This window comes from Panthera onca, chromosome C2, assembly GCF_046562875.1.
Source record: "Panthera onca isolate mPanOnc1 chromosome C2, mPanOnc1 haplotype 2, whole genome shotgun sequence".
NCBI classification, from domain to species: Eukaryota; Metazoa; Chordata; class Mammalia; order Carnivora; family Felidae; genus Panthera; species Panthera onca.
Genome location: NC_138347.1, coordinates 18,643,705 through 18,662,849, shown reverse-complemented (window position 1 = coordinate 18,662,849; position 19,145 = coordinate 18,643,705). Strand labels below are relative to the sequence as shown.

Below are 19,145 nucleotides of genomic sequence, written 5' to 3'. Positions count from 1 at the left end.
GGATCAACTGTAGCATCCACTGGATGCGGAGCTTAGATCAACCAAGCTGAGAGCCAAGAAGGGCCAGAAATTCTCTGGAGCTGCAGGTACTCAATTCTTATTTAGGCAAGCAGTGAAACACGCTGAAGCTCTTCATGACGAGTTGGATTATTAATACAACCCCAAAGGCAAAGCCTACGGAGTTAACGGAAGAAACCATAAACGAAGCACGTTCGAAAGGATACCACAGAACTTTGCAAAGATTTGCCACGTGGTCTGATCACCCCACAAATGCCAACTGTGACATAATCTTGACTTTTTAGAAGAGAGGTGAAATAGTATGTTTCCATTTTGCATCTCCATACTTGCATTTTGGCATTTTTGCTTCCCACATCCTCCAACTGGCTGCACCATGCTCAAAGACACGTACGTTCATATCTCTTTTAATTTCCCCCTCTCCTCATACTCCAGCTAACCACAGCGCCTTGACCTACTGGCAACATTAATGCGAGGAAACCCAAAACAACGCTTATAAAAACCCAAATGCAATTAAATTGATCAGTGGATGAACATCATGTGCGTGCATGTTTCTTTTTTTTTTTTGTGCGTGCATGTTTCTAAGGGGAAGACCCGGGCTACTATCTGCCCCCACAGGGTAGACGTCTGTGAGGCCAGAAAGGTAAGTAACCCCTGCGTCGTTAAATAATGTGCTATTATGCATTTGTCTGAAAAACAAAACATTTACGTGTTCGTGATGGGTTTTGATTTTCAAGGATGAAATGAAAACAGATATCATCATATAAATGCGTACATGCAACCTATCCCGGAAAGAAACAGGACATCCCAGTGCTGTAGGTTTTGACAGTATCCGATGAAGAGCCCTTCCGACTTTGAAGGCAGTCCCGAAGCAGGGCTCTGCGGTGGAGGGAATCCGGGGGATGAATGTGGATTCAGGGGCACAGGACAGCTTTCAAGCTAACGCCTTTACTACATATTTCGTAATTTTCTGTTTAACTTAATTCAATTAAAAACAGAAAGCACTAGCGTCTCTGGTTCCGTATCGCCTGCTGGTCTTTAGATCCGTCTATCAAGATGGGTACAGATTCAAAGCAAGGTAAGGGGGTCATATTAAGAGGTTTTATGGAAATAGTGTGCAAATCAGTCAGCAGAGTCTGTAGGATTTTGTCCAATGAATGCTAATTCTCCTGTTTTCCTTTCCATCTGTTTGTTACTGGGTCTGTCCTTAAAAGCTCTTAAGTTAGGGGCGCCTGGGTGGCTCAGTCGGTTAAGCATCTGACTCTTGGTTTCGGCTCAGGACATGATCTCATGCTTTCGTGAGTCTGAGCCCCACCTTGGGCTCTGTGCTGGCAGTGTGGAGCCTGCTTGGGATTCTCTCTCTCTCTCTCTCTCTCCCTCCCTCCCTCCCTCCCTCCTTCCCTCCTCCACTTGCATTATCTCTGTCTCTCTCAGGATAAATAAATAAAATTAAAAAAAAAATTAAAAAAAAAAAGCTCTCAAGTTAACGAGCCTCCTTGTGCCCACCAATTTTACAAATTGCAACTAAAAATAAATGAATGATGAATGGATGAATAGTAAATATGTAAGGTTTAAGATAATTACTTCTATATCTCAAAGGTGATTTTCAACCTAGCAGTCTTTTAACTTTTAAGTACATTCATATCAGCTTTACAAAGTTTGTATTATATTGAAAGCTTGAGGATAGAATGCCTCAAACACCTTGGGACTCTTCTGTCTCAGGTCCTTCACATATGAAGAACTAGGCAAATGGTTTTTAACTTATTTCCTGTCCCTTATATTGAGGTGCAGATGTACCAGATTCACCTTGGCATGTGGATGCGTGCTGTCTGCATATATTCTATAAATGCTCATATGTCTTTTTGGACCCGAAGCGATTAGCAGAAAATGAAGAGTTGTAGGGAGAAGGGCAGTTTGCAAGGTTACAGGAAAACTTTTTAAAATGGCCAAGTTAAACGCCTTTGTTTCGCACTCATGAATTTCTGTCCTTGATTTTCTCCAATGATTTTGCTGCTTCTTATTGGATATTTATTTCCCTGCTGTTAGAATTCACTAAACAGCACTGAGCAAAATCTCCACCTAGGGACAAGACCATGTTCCTTGATGATAAATCTCACAAGTCGTTACATTAATGTCCTACCAAGGAATTCTATGAGGCAGTTTTCCGGAATCTCAGGAAATTTAACATTTGGCTGAACTAATCAGAAATGAGAAAGGAAAGAGTGTTGGTGCCAAAGGAACTTCTTCCCCCTCAGCTGAATGTTGGAAGTCTGAATGTGAATGTGAGGCATCCGATATAAGCATGAAATTAATTTTAGCGCACAGAAGATGACTGCAATTGGGAGACACTGGAAAACACCACCACCACCACCACAAACACACAACACCAGGGGCACACAGACAAGACAAGATCTACACGAAAACATTTCCTCATTCTCACTTCCATGTAGAAAATGCTTCAAAGTCCTCTGTGGTCAAGATGATAATTAGAACGCTGTCTAATGGAAGATTTGGAATAAATATCTGTAAAGACACCGAGAATCTCTGAATTATAAAGAAAGCTTTTGTTATTTGGCTCCCATGTTTAACACATTTCCATTCTTACTAATTAGGAACTCCTAAGTTTTTTCAGACCTCAGCCTACCATGTTTATTTTAAACAGAAATTCTGATCTAGCCTAGCCTTTAGTTTAACTGTACGGGAGCCTGCTAAAGGCTAACTGGTCTGCATATTGAAGAGAATGATGGACAGTAAGGCAAGAGCTTCGTCTTCTCTCCGTCTGTGAAGTGGAATCCTGACAGTTACAAAAAGGAAGGCTCAGATCACATTCAGCTCATCATTCATGAGGCCGTAAGGTGACTGAATATGAGCTCTGATAAAGTAAGAAGTGAGAAGCATAGGTAGAGAGATCTGGTGGTCAAATGATAATTTAGTTTTAAGTTGTACTTAAGTTTGGTAGTGATCGAAGAGTGGCGGAAGGCTGACCATGTGTGATGCAACTCTGGAGAGGAATTTAACAATTCTAGGGGAAAGAGAAAGGGTGCAACTCCTTGATTTTCCAAGGAAACTTTAAGAAAAGAGTTAAAATGAAAGGGGCTGGTCCTTAGAAGAGTCACTCGCCCTCTACAGATTAAGAGTTTATCCTGAGTGCAAAGACCAAACTATTCCTGAGGAAATACAACTGTTTTATCTCCTGTGATGTTGGAAGTATTTGGACATGGCAAAATTCTAAGTATAATTCCAATGCACTTTTAGATTAGCCATTTACGGTATTGGCCAGCAGGCACATAATTAATTAAAAAGGAAATTTTAGAACATAAAGCACACACAGCCATGGGGACTCACAAATGAAATTCATAGTACGGCAAGGAATCCTAGCTGCATGAAAACATCATCAAAACATCATCACATAACACTTCCAAGCTTGGGTTCAAAATTATAGATAAAAATACAGATTAAATATGAGCCTCAAAGTTGAAAACAATCCACGTTGTTTCAGATTCCCATGTGGCAAAGGCCGGGACCGGCACAGTATGGTCAGGGTTAAGGGGATAATTATTTTGAAGGTGCTATCAGCTATAGAATCCACAGAAAAAACACTGACTAATTCATTTCCTATATTCAACTAACATTTACTGAATACCTCATCTTTTCCAGGCACTGTGTTAAGCATGAGGGAGATCTCAGAAAAATGTATTTATGGCTCCAATATAAGATGCCACCTTCCTTGGACAGTAACCGGCATGCTCCTGATTTGTCTTTTAACAGGAATTCAGAAAAGTCCTTAAAAGGGGACTTAGAATTTTCTTGCATTTTTCTGAAGTGCAGAGCCAGGTCCAGCTATATGTTCAAATAAACACGTGAAATAAAATTTAAATAAGATGCTCATTAACTTAAACATGGCAGGTGATGGGGGTGCCTGGGTGGCTCAGTCTGTTCAGTGTCTGACTTTGGCTCAGGTCATGTTCTCACAGTTAGTAGGTTTCAGCCCTGCATTGGGATCTGTGCTGACAGCTCAGAGCCCGGTGCTTGCTTTGTATTATGTGTCTCCCTCTCTCTCTGCCCCTCCCTGACTCATGCTGTCTCTCAAAAATAAATAAATGTTAAAAAATTTTTTATTTTTATTTTTAATTTAAATTTTAAATTTTAATTTAAATTTAATTTTTAATTAAAATTTTCTTTAGTGTTTATTTATTACTGACAGAGGAGAGAGAGAGAGAGAGAGAGAGAGAGAGAGAGAGAGAGAGAGAAGGTGGGGAGGGACAGAGAGAGAGAGGGAGACACAGAATCCGAAGCAGGCTCCAGGCTCTGAGCTGTCAGCACAGAGCCTGATGTGGGGCTCAAACTCACGAGCCATGAGCTCATGACCTGAGCTGAAGTCAGACACCAACCTACTGAGCCACCCAGGCGCCCCTAAAAAAGAATTTTTTTTTAAATGGCAGGTGATAGCAAGATTGCAGCCCCATGACTATCCAGCCCCAGTTTTTATTACATGGGAGAGTTTTATGCATTTCTAGGGAAGAATTCAATAGACTTCTTGGATCAATCAACAACAATCTGATTTTTTTGACAGTAAAATAGCCCCTAATCCAGTCTTTAATTTTTATTTCAAATTAACATGATGTTTAATTCTGCATGAAGAGACCAACAGGCCCAGAATGAATACGATTGTGACCAGTCTGAAAGTATCCCCTTTGGTAATACAGGAAGCTTTGGCAAATACTCTTCTCATCACCATCTTTCCTGTGATGGCAGATGGGACAGAACTGAAAATTCTGAAATGTGCTTTGGTTCAGGACTCCATTCAGTCCCCATCTTATTTTTAGCTCCATCAATGACCACACTGCAAAGACCCTTCTACTTCAGAGACTAGACTTTCAGCTGGAACATTCCAGTAAACTGTCAGTGATTGAGATTCTGGTCTCAACACCCACACCCAGCCCTGCTCTGGCGAACGATCCTAACGGCCCTGACTCCAAAATCGAGTACTCTAGAAAAAGAGAGTAACCAAGGAACTTCTTCTCCAAACGCATGTAAACAGGATTTTACCGAACAGGGCTAGAACAGAGACTGTTTTTCTGAATAGAACATGAAAATGCTAATGTGATATTCTTTTTCAAAAGCCTTTTGTTCAGAGAGGAAGTGTGGTCTAGTAAGAAGGCACTTCAGTGGTCGGCTGTGACAGCTCCACCCTGTCCATGAACCAGTGTGGTGGTGTCACCCCGGACCAGACACTCAATCTCAGTGATGTCACTGGTAGAACAAGGTCAATTCAATCTCACTATCTATACAAGAGTACTGGAAGCTCTTCTATGGTTCCTCAGAGCTTTCTGGGCTGTAACTTTAGCATCAAAGGAAAAATCAAAATGAGGAGAATCAGTGTAAGTGGGAGACTTTTTGGTTTAGTCACATCATACATGCCAACTGCTGCTTTCAGCCAAGATGGGAGTAATGAGAACCAGATTTACCCGACCGCCTGTAACAACCAAAATATGGACAAAATATACAGAACTATGCTTCTAAAAGACATCTGACGTCAGGTGAAGGACAGTGAACACTGAGAAAGGGGACATGAAGGAGGTGAGCTCTAGAACTGCAGGAGTGCTAGGGAGGACTGAGTTGCTCAGAGAACCCAGATTTGCATATAATGTCCCTATGCAAAAAGTAGCTGACTCATGATCAAAGCATACAAGTGAAAGAATCCAGCTGAGACCATGGGGGGAAAAAACACCCAAAAAAGATCAGCGGCAACAGCGCCTGGTGTTCACACAGGGTCAGGGATAGCACCTGTTCCCACCATCCAGATGGGAAAACTCAGTGTTCACAGTAGATTACTCAGAAGAATCTTACCTCTGTATTGCTGAATGAGCCATAAGCTGATAACTTGCCCTGAACCCACCTAACAAGTCTTAAAAGCAAAACCCAAAAGGATCAAACTGTTTCTGAGTACTTTAACATTACAGAACAAAGCTCAAGAACAGAGGTATACAGGGGCACCTGGGTGGCTTAGTCGGTTAAGTGTCTGACTTCATCTCAGGTCACGATCTCGTGGTTTGTGAGTTTGAGCACCATGTCGGGCTCTGTGCTTGACAGCTCAGAGCCCGGGGCCTGCTTCAGATCCTGTGTCTCCCCCTCTCTCTACCACTCCCCGGCTTGCACTCTGTCTCCCTTTTTTTCCAAAAATGAATAAACATTAAAAAATATATATAAAAAAAAATAGAGGTGTACAAAAGTACCCAGCACTCAACAAAGTCAAGTTCACGATGTCTGACAGCCAATAAAAAACTACTAGGTATGAAATGATGAAGGAAAATACTACATATAATGAAAACAATCAACAAAATCAATCAAAATTGACCCAAAGCTGATATTAGAGGTAGCAACCAAAGATATTAAAAGTAACTATAAATGCATTCCAAAAGTTTAAAAACTTAGGTGAAGAAATGAGAGATATGAAAATAACAAACAAAAGCCAGACTAAACTTCTAGATGTGAAAGCTACAATGTAGGAGACAAAAAACAGCCATATGGGATAAATAGCTGACTGAAATACACATGGCACATCATAATCAAATTGCTCAAAACTGGTGATAAAGAGAAAATCCTCAGAGTGGCCAGATTAAAAAAAAAAAGATATATTATTTACAGAGATAAAGAAAAGGGTATTAGCATTCTTGTTGGAAACCATGCAAATAAGACAATGGAACATCATCATTAAAGTAGCTGCAGAAAACTTCTACCTATAATTCTATACCCAGCAAAAATGTCTTTCAAAAACAAAAGTGAAATAGAGATCTTTCCAGATATACCCAAGCAAAAGAATTCTTCACCAATCTACATGCATTAAAAGAAACTTTCAAGGAAGTCCTCTGACTAGAACGAAGATAATTCCAGATGGATCTATATAAGGATTAAGGAGCACCAGAAATGGTAACTATCTAGATAACTATTTTTCTTATTATGTAACTCTTTAAAAGATAATTCATTGTTTAAAAGAAAACTAACAATAATGTAGTATGGAAAAAGTATGGCAACAACAGACCAAAGATTGGGAAAGGGGAAATGGAAGAATTTGATGAGGTTCTTGTAATGTACATGAAGTGGCATAGTATCACTTGTGCTGGTATAATATTGGGAAGTGTTAGAAACATTTTCTAAAACTCTGAGGCAAACGCTAAAATAACGAAAGAAAGAGTTACAGTTCTAAAAACCCTACAACGGGCATATAAGAAAACCATAAAAAAAATATCTTATTAGTCCAAAAGTTGGCAGAAAAAAGAAGAGAAAGGGAACAAAGAATAGATGAAACAAATAGGAGATGCAGCAAGACGACAGATTTAGGCATAACTGTATCAATAACTTCATTACATGGTGTTCGCAATTTTAAAAGGCAAGATTCAACTGTATGCTGCCTATAAGAAATGCACTTCAACTGTAAAGACAGGTTAAATAAAAGCACGAGGATGGAAAAATGATATGCTATGATAACATTGATCAGAAGAAAGCTGAAATACCTTTAATATCAGACACAGTAACTTCACAGCAAAACATAGTACCAGGGATAAAGAGGTCATGTCATAATGATAATGGGGGGGGGGGGTGGCGTGAAGGAGGACGTAAGAGCTCTGGATGTTTCTGCACCTAAAAACAAAGCCTCAAAAATACAAAAAGCAGAAGCTGATAGCATCACATGAGAAAATAGCAGAGATTTTAATGTCGCTCACTCAGTAACGGATAAACTAACGGACATAGTACACACACACTCCTGCTCAGAATGTTCCTTATGTCCAAAGTAAACTCTCCCATGAAGCCTCACTGAGGAGATCCGCTTGCATTGCTCAGGAAGCCTTTCTGGGCATTTATTGCTGAAAACCTCAAACAAGGCCTCTTCTCTGTGGACACCATGACTGATGAGGGCTTCCCACCAGAGAATATGACTGCTTTCCTCAGCAGGAAACTTGAGTTCTAGTTCCTCAAAATCCCGACAGAAATCCTTACAGCCCGACCACGCCCCGACTTTTCTTAACCCTCGGTTATTTGTCATTAGATGGTTACACAGAAAGTCCTGTCAGCTTTTGCGGTTTCCTGACTTCGGCTGTCACTGACACGTTTCCTGACACGTCACTGTCCCAGGCACATTAACTGGGGTCAGGTCTTGCGCGTCGAGTCCCTGGGAAGCCTGCCTGACGGCTCTGTTGCACTGAGATGACCCTGTGCAGGCGGCTCCCCTGTGACCCCATAACCTTCAAGACAAGGGAACCGAGGCCAAACCTGTACCTAACGGTGCTCGTAACAGTTCCCAGATTTCCTTCCGGTGGCCTTCAGCACCCCCCGTGCCCCCACGCCTCCTGTTTGTGTTGGGCCCCGAAGCGAGTTGTAAAAGGAGGCCTCGCCAGACCTACCCGAGGGGGCACAGCCTGCAGGGCAGTGATGTAATTCTCCAGAGCCAGGCGACGGCGGTCATTGAGCATGGCTTCCACTCGGGCCATGTGCGTCTCCACCAGCTGCTGCCTCTCGTTGGCTGCTTCCTGCTCCAGGGACTCCACTTTCTCCTGGAAATGCTGCCGTTGCAAACACGTGCACACATCAACACGGGACTGGACGTGCAGCATGGGGCTTCCCAAGGGGGTATCCTACTCCATTTGACTCCAAGATTTACAGTCCTTCCAACATTTTGACTAATTCGGCATGCTCTATGGGTTGCCTCCCTTTCCTGCACCCCATCCTCAATCCTGATTTCTCACTGTAAATCGTTCTTCTCTATGGCCCCCGAAGACTGACTGGACGAGCCGTAGCACAGGCTAAATTTCTGTTACTTTTAAAACTCGAAATTACATTGCAAACAAACAAAAAAACCAACCAAAACAACTCCGCTCTTCCTCAACGTATTTTAATAGGAAAGTGACCACGAGGATCTTACAATTTGCTTAAGGCAGCTGTGAGAGGAGTTCCTGTCGCAAAAGTCTAATCATGGTGTGTGATTTGTGCCAGGGGAAGAGGTAAAGGAAGAATTTGGCAACCAAAAGCAGAATGCAAGGAACAATAGGGGATGAATGAATTAAACCTTGAGCTCTGAATGGCAATGAATTAAAACTTGAGCTAATTAAGAGCAAATACAAGGAAGAGCTGAAGAAACTGAATTCCTGGACAATGATGAACAATAGTCCAAATTAGTGGGAATGTGAACAATCACCCTGGGGGTTCTAGAGGTGCTAGCCCATGCTGCCCGGTGGAGAACCCGCCTGGGTTTTACCTGGATGACTGCCTTCTTGTCCGCTTTAGGCAAGTTCTTTGCTTGCCTTTCTGCCTCTTCCCATTCTCGCATGACCTACAAGATGAGAAAACATTTCAATTTAAAACCATCGGTTCTTTTCTCAAAGATCTATTCTTTCTGTATTTGACACTGTAAACATTAAGAAAATTATCGCATTCCAGTCCTATCTCCAAACTGTTTGACCTCCCGCTAAGAAGTGTATCATTTCGCATAGCAGTATATTACACAGCAATGTTCACGTTCATCGAAGGAACATGGCCCTTTGAAACAAAGGTAGTCTTTTTTTATTTTCCTGAGAAGTGGCTGCAAGTCATTTTGTTTGATGTGCACAAATGTCAACGATCCATAAAGGGCATATAGATATGTAGTTTTTTTTTTCTTGCAGGCTCTGCACTGTCAGCACAGAGCCTGACGTGGGACTCTATCTCTCGAACTGTGAAATCATGACCTGAGCCGAGATTAAGAGTTAAGATGCTTAAACGACTGAGCCACCCAGACGCCCCTATATATATTTCTTGAACAAGGATTTCCAACATTAAATTGAATACTTTAGTTTTTTGTGAAAGCGAGTTACAAAATTTCCAACTGTGTATTTTTCAACAGTAAATGGGGTCGGGGGTGGGGGAGTGGGGAAGGCATGAATATTTAACGGATGTGTATACATGCCATGAACACACTCCCCAAAAGAAGTACATAATGGAGGAAGAAAAAGAAGACTTCTATTGTCAGAAAGCCTCAGGTCCGCCCCACTGATGGGTAAGGGGGGGCCTTTGCTCGCCAAACCCCATCATGAACAGCAAAGAAGACCCTATATACCTCCAGAAATTCCAAGAGAGTACACATTATAATGTTCTGAATGTAGCAAAACGTATTCTTAGCAAGTACTGCTAATTTAGTAACCAGGCTAATCTGCTCTGTAGGAAAAGAACACTTGCTCTTCTCATCCTCGAAGTCCACCCAGGGTTACGCTGAGAGAGGTTCATTCATTGGCCTGAACGCCAAGAAGTCTGCAGCTGCGTGCATGTTGTTGAAATGGAATGAAACTAGATTCTTACCACCTATGGCTGCCTTTCCTTTCCCAGTGTACTATACTCTGTCAGGCAGAGCTTTTGTAAGTGCAACTCATACCGGAACTAGGTAGAATAAAGAATAGAAAGATCAAGTAAGCAAAATAATGGTCTGTTGACAGATATGTACTTACATACTTTGTAGATATACAAAGCACAAAAGAACCTAATATCTGTACTATCAAAGCCTGTTATTTATAGGTATTTATCCCTAAAGAACTGATTTTTTTTCTGACATCCTTCAAGATCAGAAAAAGAGAGAGAGAGAGAGAGAGACTTAGAATAAAAAACTATTGACAGAGAACTTTTATGAGATAATACCATATCAAATCACCATGTAGGTTTTTATTTAGATATTTTATTTTTTTTTTTAACATTATTTATTTATTTATTTATTTTTTTGAGACAGGGAGAGACAGAGCATGAACAGGGGAGGGTCAGAGAGAGGGAGACACAGAATCTGAAACAGGCTCCAGGCTCTGAGCTGTCAGCACAGAGCCCGGCACGGGGCTCGAACTCACGGACTGCGAGATCATGACCTGAGCTGAAGTCGGCCGCCTAACCCACTGAGCCACCCAGGCGCTCCTTATTTAGATATTTTATTAGCTACTAGCATTAATTTGTTATATAGGATACAAGACTAGCTTCCTTGTGTTGTTTTTATGAAATTATGGAGAAAACAGAATGGAGTGAATTTTCTATTATACTTGAAGAACATGTAAAAAATAACCTAAACAGGTCACAACAAAATTGGAACCAATGTCCTACTGTTATGAATAAGAACAGAACACAAAAGAACACGTGGTCCCAGATGCTTTGGTGTCTCTAAGAGTTAATAAAGGGCACCTGTAGGGAGGGGGCTACAAAGACCACCTCTGCTTTATGGATGAGATACGGCTTGCAATAAAAAATATTTCAATTTCTGCTTTGAGAATGTTCACGGTGGCGGTGCTCTACCATGAACTCTTACGGCAAGGAATCTCAAAATTCGTCTGAGAGAGAAGCCAAGTGGCTTATTGGAATGTGAAGACTGATTTCCTGTATTACCTTTACATTTCTGCCATCTCACCTAGTACATTCCGAACCTGGCCTGTAAACTTTAAGCTTGGGAAATACATGGAATAATTAAAGAGACTGATTTGGCTGATGCATTGAAAATAAATACTACTACAAAATGAAATTGAATTTTGACTTTCAGAGCAATTTAACCATACCCTATACCCTCCCAAAGAAAACAATTCACTCATACCATCACCCTAGGCCTATTTAATGCAAGATAAACACACACCACAGGCTCAATCTCTCTCCTGGAACAGTGGCTTCCACTGCAGTGCTCCAATGACAAACATTACTGTACATTTGCTACATGGCAGACCTTGTATTAAGAGCTTCATAAAGTCTATCTTGCTTAACTGACGACTTAAGCAGTCCATGAGATGAGTCATGGCGATCTCCATTTTATGGACCAGGTTAAGCTACCTGCTCGAGGTTACGGAGGAAAAAAAAATGGAGAAGGAAGGACATACACCAAGATCATTGTAGCTCTAAAGACCATGCTTTTATCTTCCATGGCCCAATGTGCCATTAAAAAATACAAAAATTACATATACATTATATATATATGTATATATATATAACTTATATAAATTATGTGTTTATATATCCACATAAATAATATATGTTATACATGTATATTTATAAATATACATAAATATATATAAAATATATAATATTTATATAATAACATAAAACAAAGGCAAATTCAATAGGTGAGCTAAGTTTCTTTTTATTTGGTGACAGGAAAAGGATTGTTCCTAAGATGTTGATGCTTATCTTAAAAATAATAAATTTAGAGAAATGTCAACTTTCATTTTGAAAAACTTCATTTTAATGATATAGTAAAACTACTAAGTAAGTAACATATATAATTATTACATGATATATATATATATATATATATATATATATATATAGAATAAAAAGCATTCATAGACTATTCAGAATCTTAGATTTGCTAGACCCTATTCAACAGCAATCTATATGTTTAGTTATCATGAGCCCCAGCAACCAAATACCAAAAAAAAAAAACCCTCCAAAATGTCTGTTTTCATAAGAAAACAAATAGTTAACAAAAATTACAATAAAAATCAATTAGAAGTCTCAGGTTCTTCCATATAGTCTTATGAAGCAATTTTCCACTGGATGAACAAAAGTTATCAGTTATCATTGGATTTATGGATCTTCAAAGACTTAGTTATTTTATGTAGAAAAAATGACAACTAGTACATAGATAGAGATTTAAGAGGCAGGCAAGTTCAAAGTCAAACAGTCCCCAGAATTCAGGACCACAGATTATGAAGATAAATGTTAATCTCAGGCATCTCACTTTCCTACGACCACTGGAATTAGCAGACCAATGCACTCTCTGCTCTAGCATAACATCTCTTATATCTTATATAACATCTTATATATATATATATATATATATATATATACATATATATATATATATGTATATATATATATATATGTATATATATCTCATATCTTATATAACATCTCATATCTCAGATATAACTAATAACTAAGAGATGAGGAAACTCTGTAAAGATTTATATGGACTAAGTCATGGGTTAAATAGATTTGCTAAAATAAAATTAAGTTGCTATTCTAGGAGACATCTGGAGTATCTGAAACTGACATATGTATCAAAAAAATCACTAATAAATCACTCAGTACTGGAAAAGCCAAGCCAAGCTTTCAGTGTTTATTTTTGTTATTATTCTTTTTTGGACTTCGTTGTGCCTGAAATGATTTTGAGACCAGCAAGAAGGCTCTGAAAGCTTCAGAAGCAAAATGTGAGACAGGATTTAAGCTTAAAAGGTGTTATTTCAGAGGTAATAAATACAACTCCAAGTCATCCTATACTTTCTTAACAGTGATTATATACCAGCCTGCGTTTTTTCCTAATGAAAAGTCCTGTTTTTCAGAGGGACTGCCTTCGGGTGAAACCTCAGTATTCCATTCTACCTAGCTTTCTAGTTCAACTTGCTTTTATGTTTTCATCATGGCCAACAACTACAATTGCACGTTACATTCCAGATTCAAAGAATTTTAACTCTCCCCCCACTTGTTATTATTCCAAAATGGATCCAAGTATTATGGTCATTCCTCTTAAAAACAAAACAAAACAAAACAAACAAAAAACCCCAACTAATTGTGTTGTGTCTTCTAGATCCATTAGCAGTTCTGTTTTAAAATGTAGGGGTTTTTTTTTTTTGGTTGGGATGAGCACTGGGTGTTGTATGGAAACCAATTTGACAATAAATTTCATAAAAAATAAAATTAAATTAAATTAAAAATATAGGTTTTTTTTTTTTTTTTTTTTTTTTAAATATTCAAGTATGGTGAGGTCAACAGATCAGGAGAAAAATGCCATTGAAAAAAGACTGTTACTCACACACACTTCCCAAGAGGAGGCGACATGGCATGTCATTGAGGGGAGGAGGGCGGGGAAGCACCAGGGTGGATCAGGAGGTAGAGGGCATGAGGGAAAATGTAGCCAGGAGTCTGGGTTCCTTGAGAAGGAATGGGTGAGTCAGGGTAAGCAGGCTTAGATTCGGCTAGTTTGAACAGTTTTTATAGGTTCTGGGGTACAGGGGCTCTCCCTAGATGTCTGGTACCTAGACTTGGGGTGAGGAGGTAGATAGTGGGTCAGAGTGTAAGAGTCTGAAGAAGGTAGTTGGGGGATATAGGCTTTGAAGTGGTTGGTTTGACATCATGGAAGGTGTGCCCAAAGGCTAGTCATTTGCTACCTCTAGAACTGGCTAACTCTTGGAGGGGGAGGTCTCCCTACAGTTAGTAAGGCCCCACATGTCAAAACACCATGATTAATGCTGTTACTAAAGACTTACTGTGGTCTTAGAAAACATACAGCAGACTCATGAATCCTATTTAATGTCTATTATGAAAACTTACAAGTATTTCTGCTAAACAGTACAAGAATTAGTAATACCTTCCTATATTTACCACAGAATGTTAACACCAAATAAGGGAATGGTTGACTTTAACCTGAGAGCTTTCCTCATTTACTCACTTATGGTTCCTTAAATCTGACTCTTTGTATGTTTTTTTCACACTCTACATTGTGGACACAAGTTGGCCAGTGATTGGCAAGTAAGTGCTGATACATATTTGTTGAATAAATGAATGAATGAATGAATGAATGAATGAACGAAGAATCTGAGAAAGGGCTAAAATTAATATTATCTATCTCTAATATATACAACATCCAGCACCTGGTATAGGCATCATAAATTGATATTATTATACATAAATCAGTTTTTGAACAAATTATTTTTTAATTTGTTTCATAAAGAATCTGCCAAAAAAAAAAAAAACCCGAACAAACAAAGAAACAAACAAAACCAGTGTTTGCCGCACAGTGTACTGAAAAGAGCACTATATCAGGAGCAAGAAAGGCTCCAGTTCCAAATGCCTGTCTCTCGCGTTACTTATATTGCGTTCTTCTAGAGTGCGAAGTCACACTCTTGAACCACACTGCATTATCTATCATTGATGAAACAAGATGGTATGACCGTTATGGTTCACTTTGCTTTTACGTTCCTGTGGTTCTATGAATTCGCTTTGTAAGACATGTTAGGTTCAAAGTTATAATAATTTGGCAACTAATAAAAAAATACTCATCTTTACTACAGATCATTCTAAGGGAGTTTAATGGACAACACCATAGTTATGGGTCCGCATACACCCGGGTAATAAAACCAGAGGGAATGTTGTAGACGTAACCGAATTTGTGCTTACAAAATCCTGCTATCCTTAGTGTCAATGGATCTCTCCTAGGTGGCATGCTCAAGGAAGATTCTAAAAACCCCAAACAGGTACCCTCCGAGCAAACATTTAAAACTAAGACTTTACGCCTTTAAAGAGCTGGATAAAATTAAAGACCCCTCCCATTCCTAGGCATTCATCAGCCATAGGGTCCCTGGGGAGACTCTGAGGCAGAGGCAAGTCCAGACTTCCCCTTTGTTGTAGACTACAGGACGGAAAAGTCACATTACCTGGGACATTCTCTCGCGGTGCTTGGCCTCCAGCCTCTCTTTGGCTTTCTGGAAATGGGCATGTTCATTCTCATCTCCGGGTGTCTCAAGATATTTGTCCACGGCATCAGGTGTGCTGGCTGCTGTTGTAGGAACTAGAAGGCAGAAAGAAGGAGGTTTGAGAAGGGAAACGGTATCCAATCATTTCAAAGAAAGCCATTTTTTTTCCGTTTACTCCAAAACAAAGACTTTAGTAGAGAAGCACAGACAAGAAGTTAATGCTGTTTAAGAGAACACCATGAGACACTTCCCAGCACAGGACACCTTTCAAGGACAGGGTGAAGGAAAATCTATAAAACAGTCCATTTTGCAAGTGTAGCGTTATATTTAAATTTCTTTGCAAAACAAGCGTGCGTAGAGTGAAACCAGTTGGTGTTTAACGCATTTTGTCCCAAATCCCGATGTCTTGCAAAATTAACTTTTGTAGTCTTGACAGTAAGATACGTTATCAATATCACAGCTTAGGATTCCTACAGAAACTGAACAAATCTCCAAGTCTATTGCAGAATAACGGCACCATAGAGTAAAAAGGTAAATTCTACGGCATTTTCAGATAGCTTGATTTCAAAGCCATCTTTTGGTGAGAGTGTTTGAAACACTACCCCAAACCCCACAAACGTCAATAAATGCATTTTCGAAATCACAAAGGGACCTTTCTGCCTTCGCAAAATTTGACAAGAGCCGACCAATTCATTAGAGTTGTCACAAAGAAAGAAAGTGATTTCTACTTTGAATTCAACTAAAACTGCTAAGCAATATTACTGAGTTGCAACATATACCGCTAAATTATGTGGAAACATAAATACCCATAAAATTGAAGAGTATGATAAAACAAAACTATTTTAACTCATGAGCTGAGTGAATTGTAATGCCTAAACAAGCAATTTTCCAAAAGATTAGCAATGATTAGTGGGAATTCAGAGCACTTATGAGCATACTTAAAAAAAAAAAAAAAAAAAGAGGGGAGCCTGGGTGGCTCAGTCGGTTGGGTGTCCGACTTGGCTCAGGTCATGATCTCGCGGTCCGTGGGTTCGAGCCCTGCGTCGAGGTCTGTGCTGACAGCTCAGAGCCTAGAACCTGCTTCGGATTCTGTCTCCCTCTCTCTCTGCCCCTGCCCTGCTTGTGCTCCGTCTCTCTCAAAAATAAACATTAAAAAATAATTTAAAAAAGAAACAAAGGAAAAAAAAATGACTTTGATTTAAAGAATAGAGTATGTTCAACCAAAACAGTGAAATTAGGTGTTTTCACTATGTTTTTGGGTCAAATCAACTCAAGTGTTTTATTCAAAAGATTATTAAAATATCACCCATGTTCTAGGTACTACTCTTCACTGATTTTATCTAGTTGTTGACTTCTACATTTGAGATATAATATCCCAAAGAGTTAAATGAGAAGTATTTATGGCTAAATCATTTGGCAACTAAATTCTGAGATAAATGTCTTTTATACATGCTTTGAGAAAAAACGCCTGGAATCTCCACAACCCAAAGGCTTCAAGATTTGAACCAAAACCAGAAGGCTTTTTTTGTTACATAATCAAACAATATCTTTAATTTTAAAGAGAAAATATCTGTTCAGATTTCTTCCCCTTTTTCTTTAATCAAGGTTTAAGAATTATTATTATTAACAACAACAAAAAAAAGAGCAGTTTAGGTGTCTACATAGATGGCTGCTTTCAAGTGGAAGGAAGGGAAGTGGGGCATATTCCTGGAATTATTTTTCAAAACACTTTGTGTTCCCTCTTCGGCTGCCACCAGGGGATTCTGAGTCAATAGGTCTGGGACTGGCACAGGACGTACATATTAAAAAGCATCTGGTCCCATCTTCTGTGTGGTAGGTGAGCGAGAACGTGTTTCGGCAGCGAACAGGGAAAGCGTTGGAATTAGGCACACCTTGATGCTCGTGTTTCTTAGACTGGCTGTGACCCAGGGCAGGTAACGTGAGTCATCTATGTACCAGTTTCTTTATCTGTCAGCCAGCATGCTAGGTGCACTGAGAAAATGAGATGCCACCCCATGTGTGTTACACAGCCTGCACCCAGGGTGGCACCCAGGGTCCTTCACGTCAGTGCCCTCAGTCTCTTCCCTGGCATCACACATAATCCAAATCTTGGAGCGTAAACAAACCATAGAAAAAATGAGCTTTTATTTCACACACAGGACCACCACCCAAAGGAAAAGCAGTAGGTATTTTTCTAAAAGATCTTCGGGGGGGCGCCTGGGTGGCTCAGTCGGTTAAGCGTCCGACTTCGACTCAGGTCACGATCTCGCGGTCCGTGAGTTCGAGCCCCGCGTCCGGCTCTGGGCTGATGGTTCAGAGCCTGGAGCCTGCTTCGGATTCTGTGTCTCCCTCTCTCTCTGACCCTCCCCCGTTCATGTTCTGTCTCTCTCTGTCTCAAAAATAAATAAACGTTAAAAAAAATTAAAAAAAAAAAAGATCTTCGGTATAACCCACATAAAAGGCCCACAGATTATTGAAAATGAGTCCTTAATTTTTAACACTGAAAATCATTTTCAATTTAAAATCTTTTTTTAAAAGAAAATCAAAGGCAAGTATTTTTCTGCATAAATTCAAGCAAATCAATATGCAAGTATATTTTACTTCATCATTTTCCCCACTTGAAATGGAAGTGATGTTTAGCATGTTAAATTTGCTTCCCATGGTGTTAATCATTTTTTCATCTTTAAACTGGTATGGCTCAAGCGAGAACGAGTTAAGTTCTTTTCAGCACAGTGCAATCTGGCAGAATGACAAAATTAGGCAAACAGTACTTTTCATTTTGAACACATGAAAATGTATAAATGTTTGAGGCTATTTTCACTGATCGAGATAGCCATCCGTTAAGTGTCAGAACCATAACTGGGGCACCTGGATGGCTCAGTCGGTTGAAAGTCCGACTCCGGCTCAGCTCACCATCTTATGGTTTGTGGGTTCAAGCCCCACGTCGGGCTCTGTGCTGACAGCTCAGAGCCCGGAGCAGGTTTCGGATTCTGTGTCTCCCTCTCTCTCTGACCCTCCTCCACTCATGCTCTGTCTCTCTCTCTCTCTGTCAAAAATAAATAAACATTAAAAAAAGAAAAAAAAAAAAAAAAAGAACCATAACAGCATCCTCTTCGAAAACTGGAATTATAAAAGTTACTACATAAGTAGGGGAAGTTCTCCATCCAATTTTTATGGTTGGCAAATTTTATGGTTTTCTCCAAGTCTTATGATTTGCAAATATTGTCTACTGTTTTATGGAAAGGAGATCAACACGAAAATCCGAGTCAGTATAATCGCATTATAGCCTATGTTAAAATGTAGCTTTGCAATATTAAGAATAAAAGAATCATAAAGAAATGAGCATGCAAGGTATATTTAATAGGATTAAGAATATTTCAAGTGTTAAACCTTCTTTTTAGGCACATGGAAATAAATACAAATACTGTATTACTGATTTATTCCATTGAACCCAGTATTTCCCTTCGAGTAAATCCTTGTAAGCGGCTCTTGTTATTTCCTTTAGTTAAGGACTTTAAAGGAAGCAGTCTCTCTTTTAATCTTTAAATCAAACATTGTAGCCATTCACACTAACCTTCCATTTCAATTAGTGTGAGTGAAACATTCCTGTATTCATACCAATGAGCAAACCAGATCACTGTACAGGCAAGGACAGAAGAATGATGGTAC

The 19,145-nt window shown here is 39.5% G+C and overlaps 1 protein-coding gene across 7 annotated transcripts in view; it reads right to left on the bottom strand.

Moving 5' to 3' along the window:
• Positions 1-19,145, bottom strand: part of APP (amyloid beta precursor protein) — a 274,501-nt gene that overhangs the window by 73,035 nt on the left and 182,321 nt on the right. For all 7 annotated transcript variants that reach the window (XM_060640325.3, XM_060640327.3, XM_060640328.3 and 4 more), the window contains 3 exons: positions 15,438-15,571; positions 9,269-9,343; positions 8,418-8,576 (listed from right to left, as the gene is read on the bottom strand). In XM_060640325.3, the coding sequence (XP_060496308.1) occupies positions 8,418-8,576; positions 9,269-9,343; positions 15,438-15,571 (368 nt within the window). The remainder of the gene's footprint in view (positions 1-8,417; positions 8,577-9,268; positions 9,344-15,437; positions 15,572-19,145) is intronic.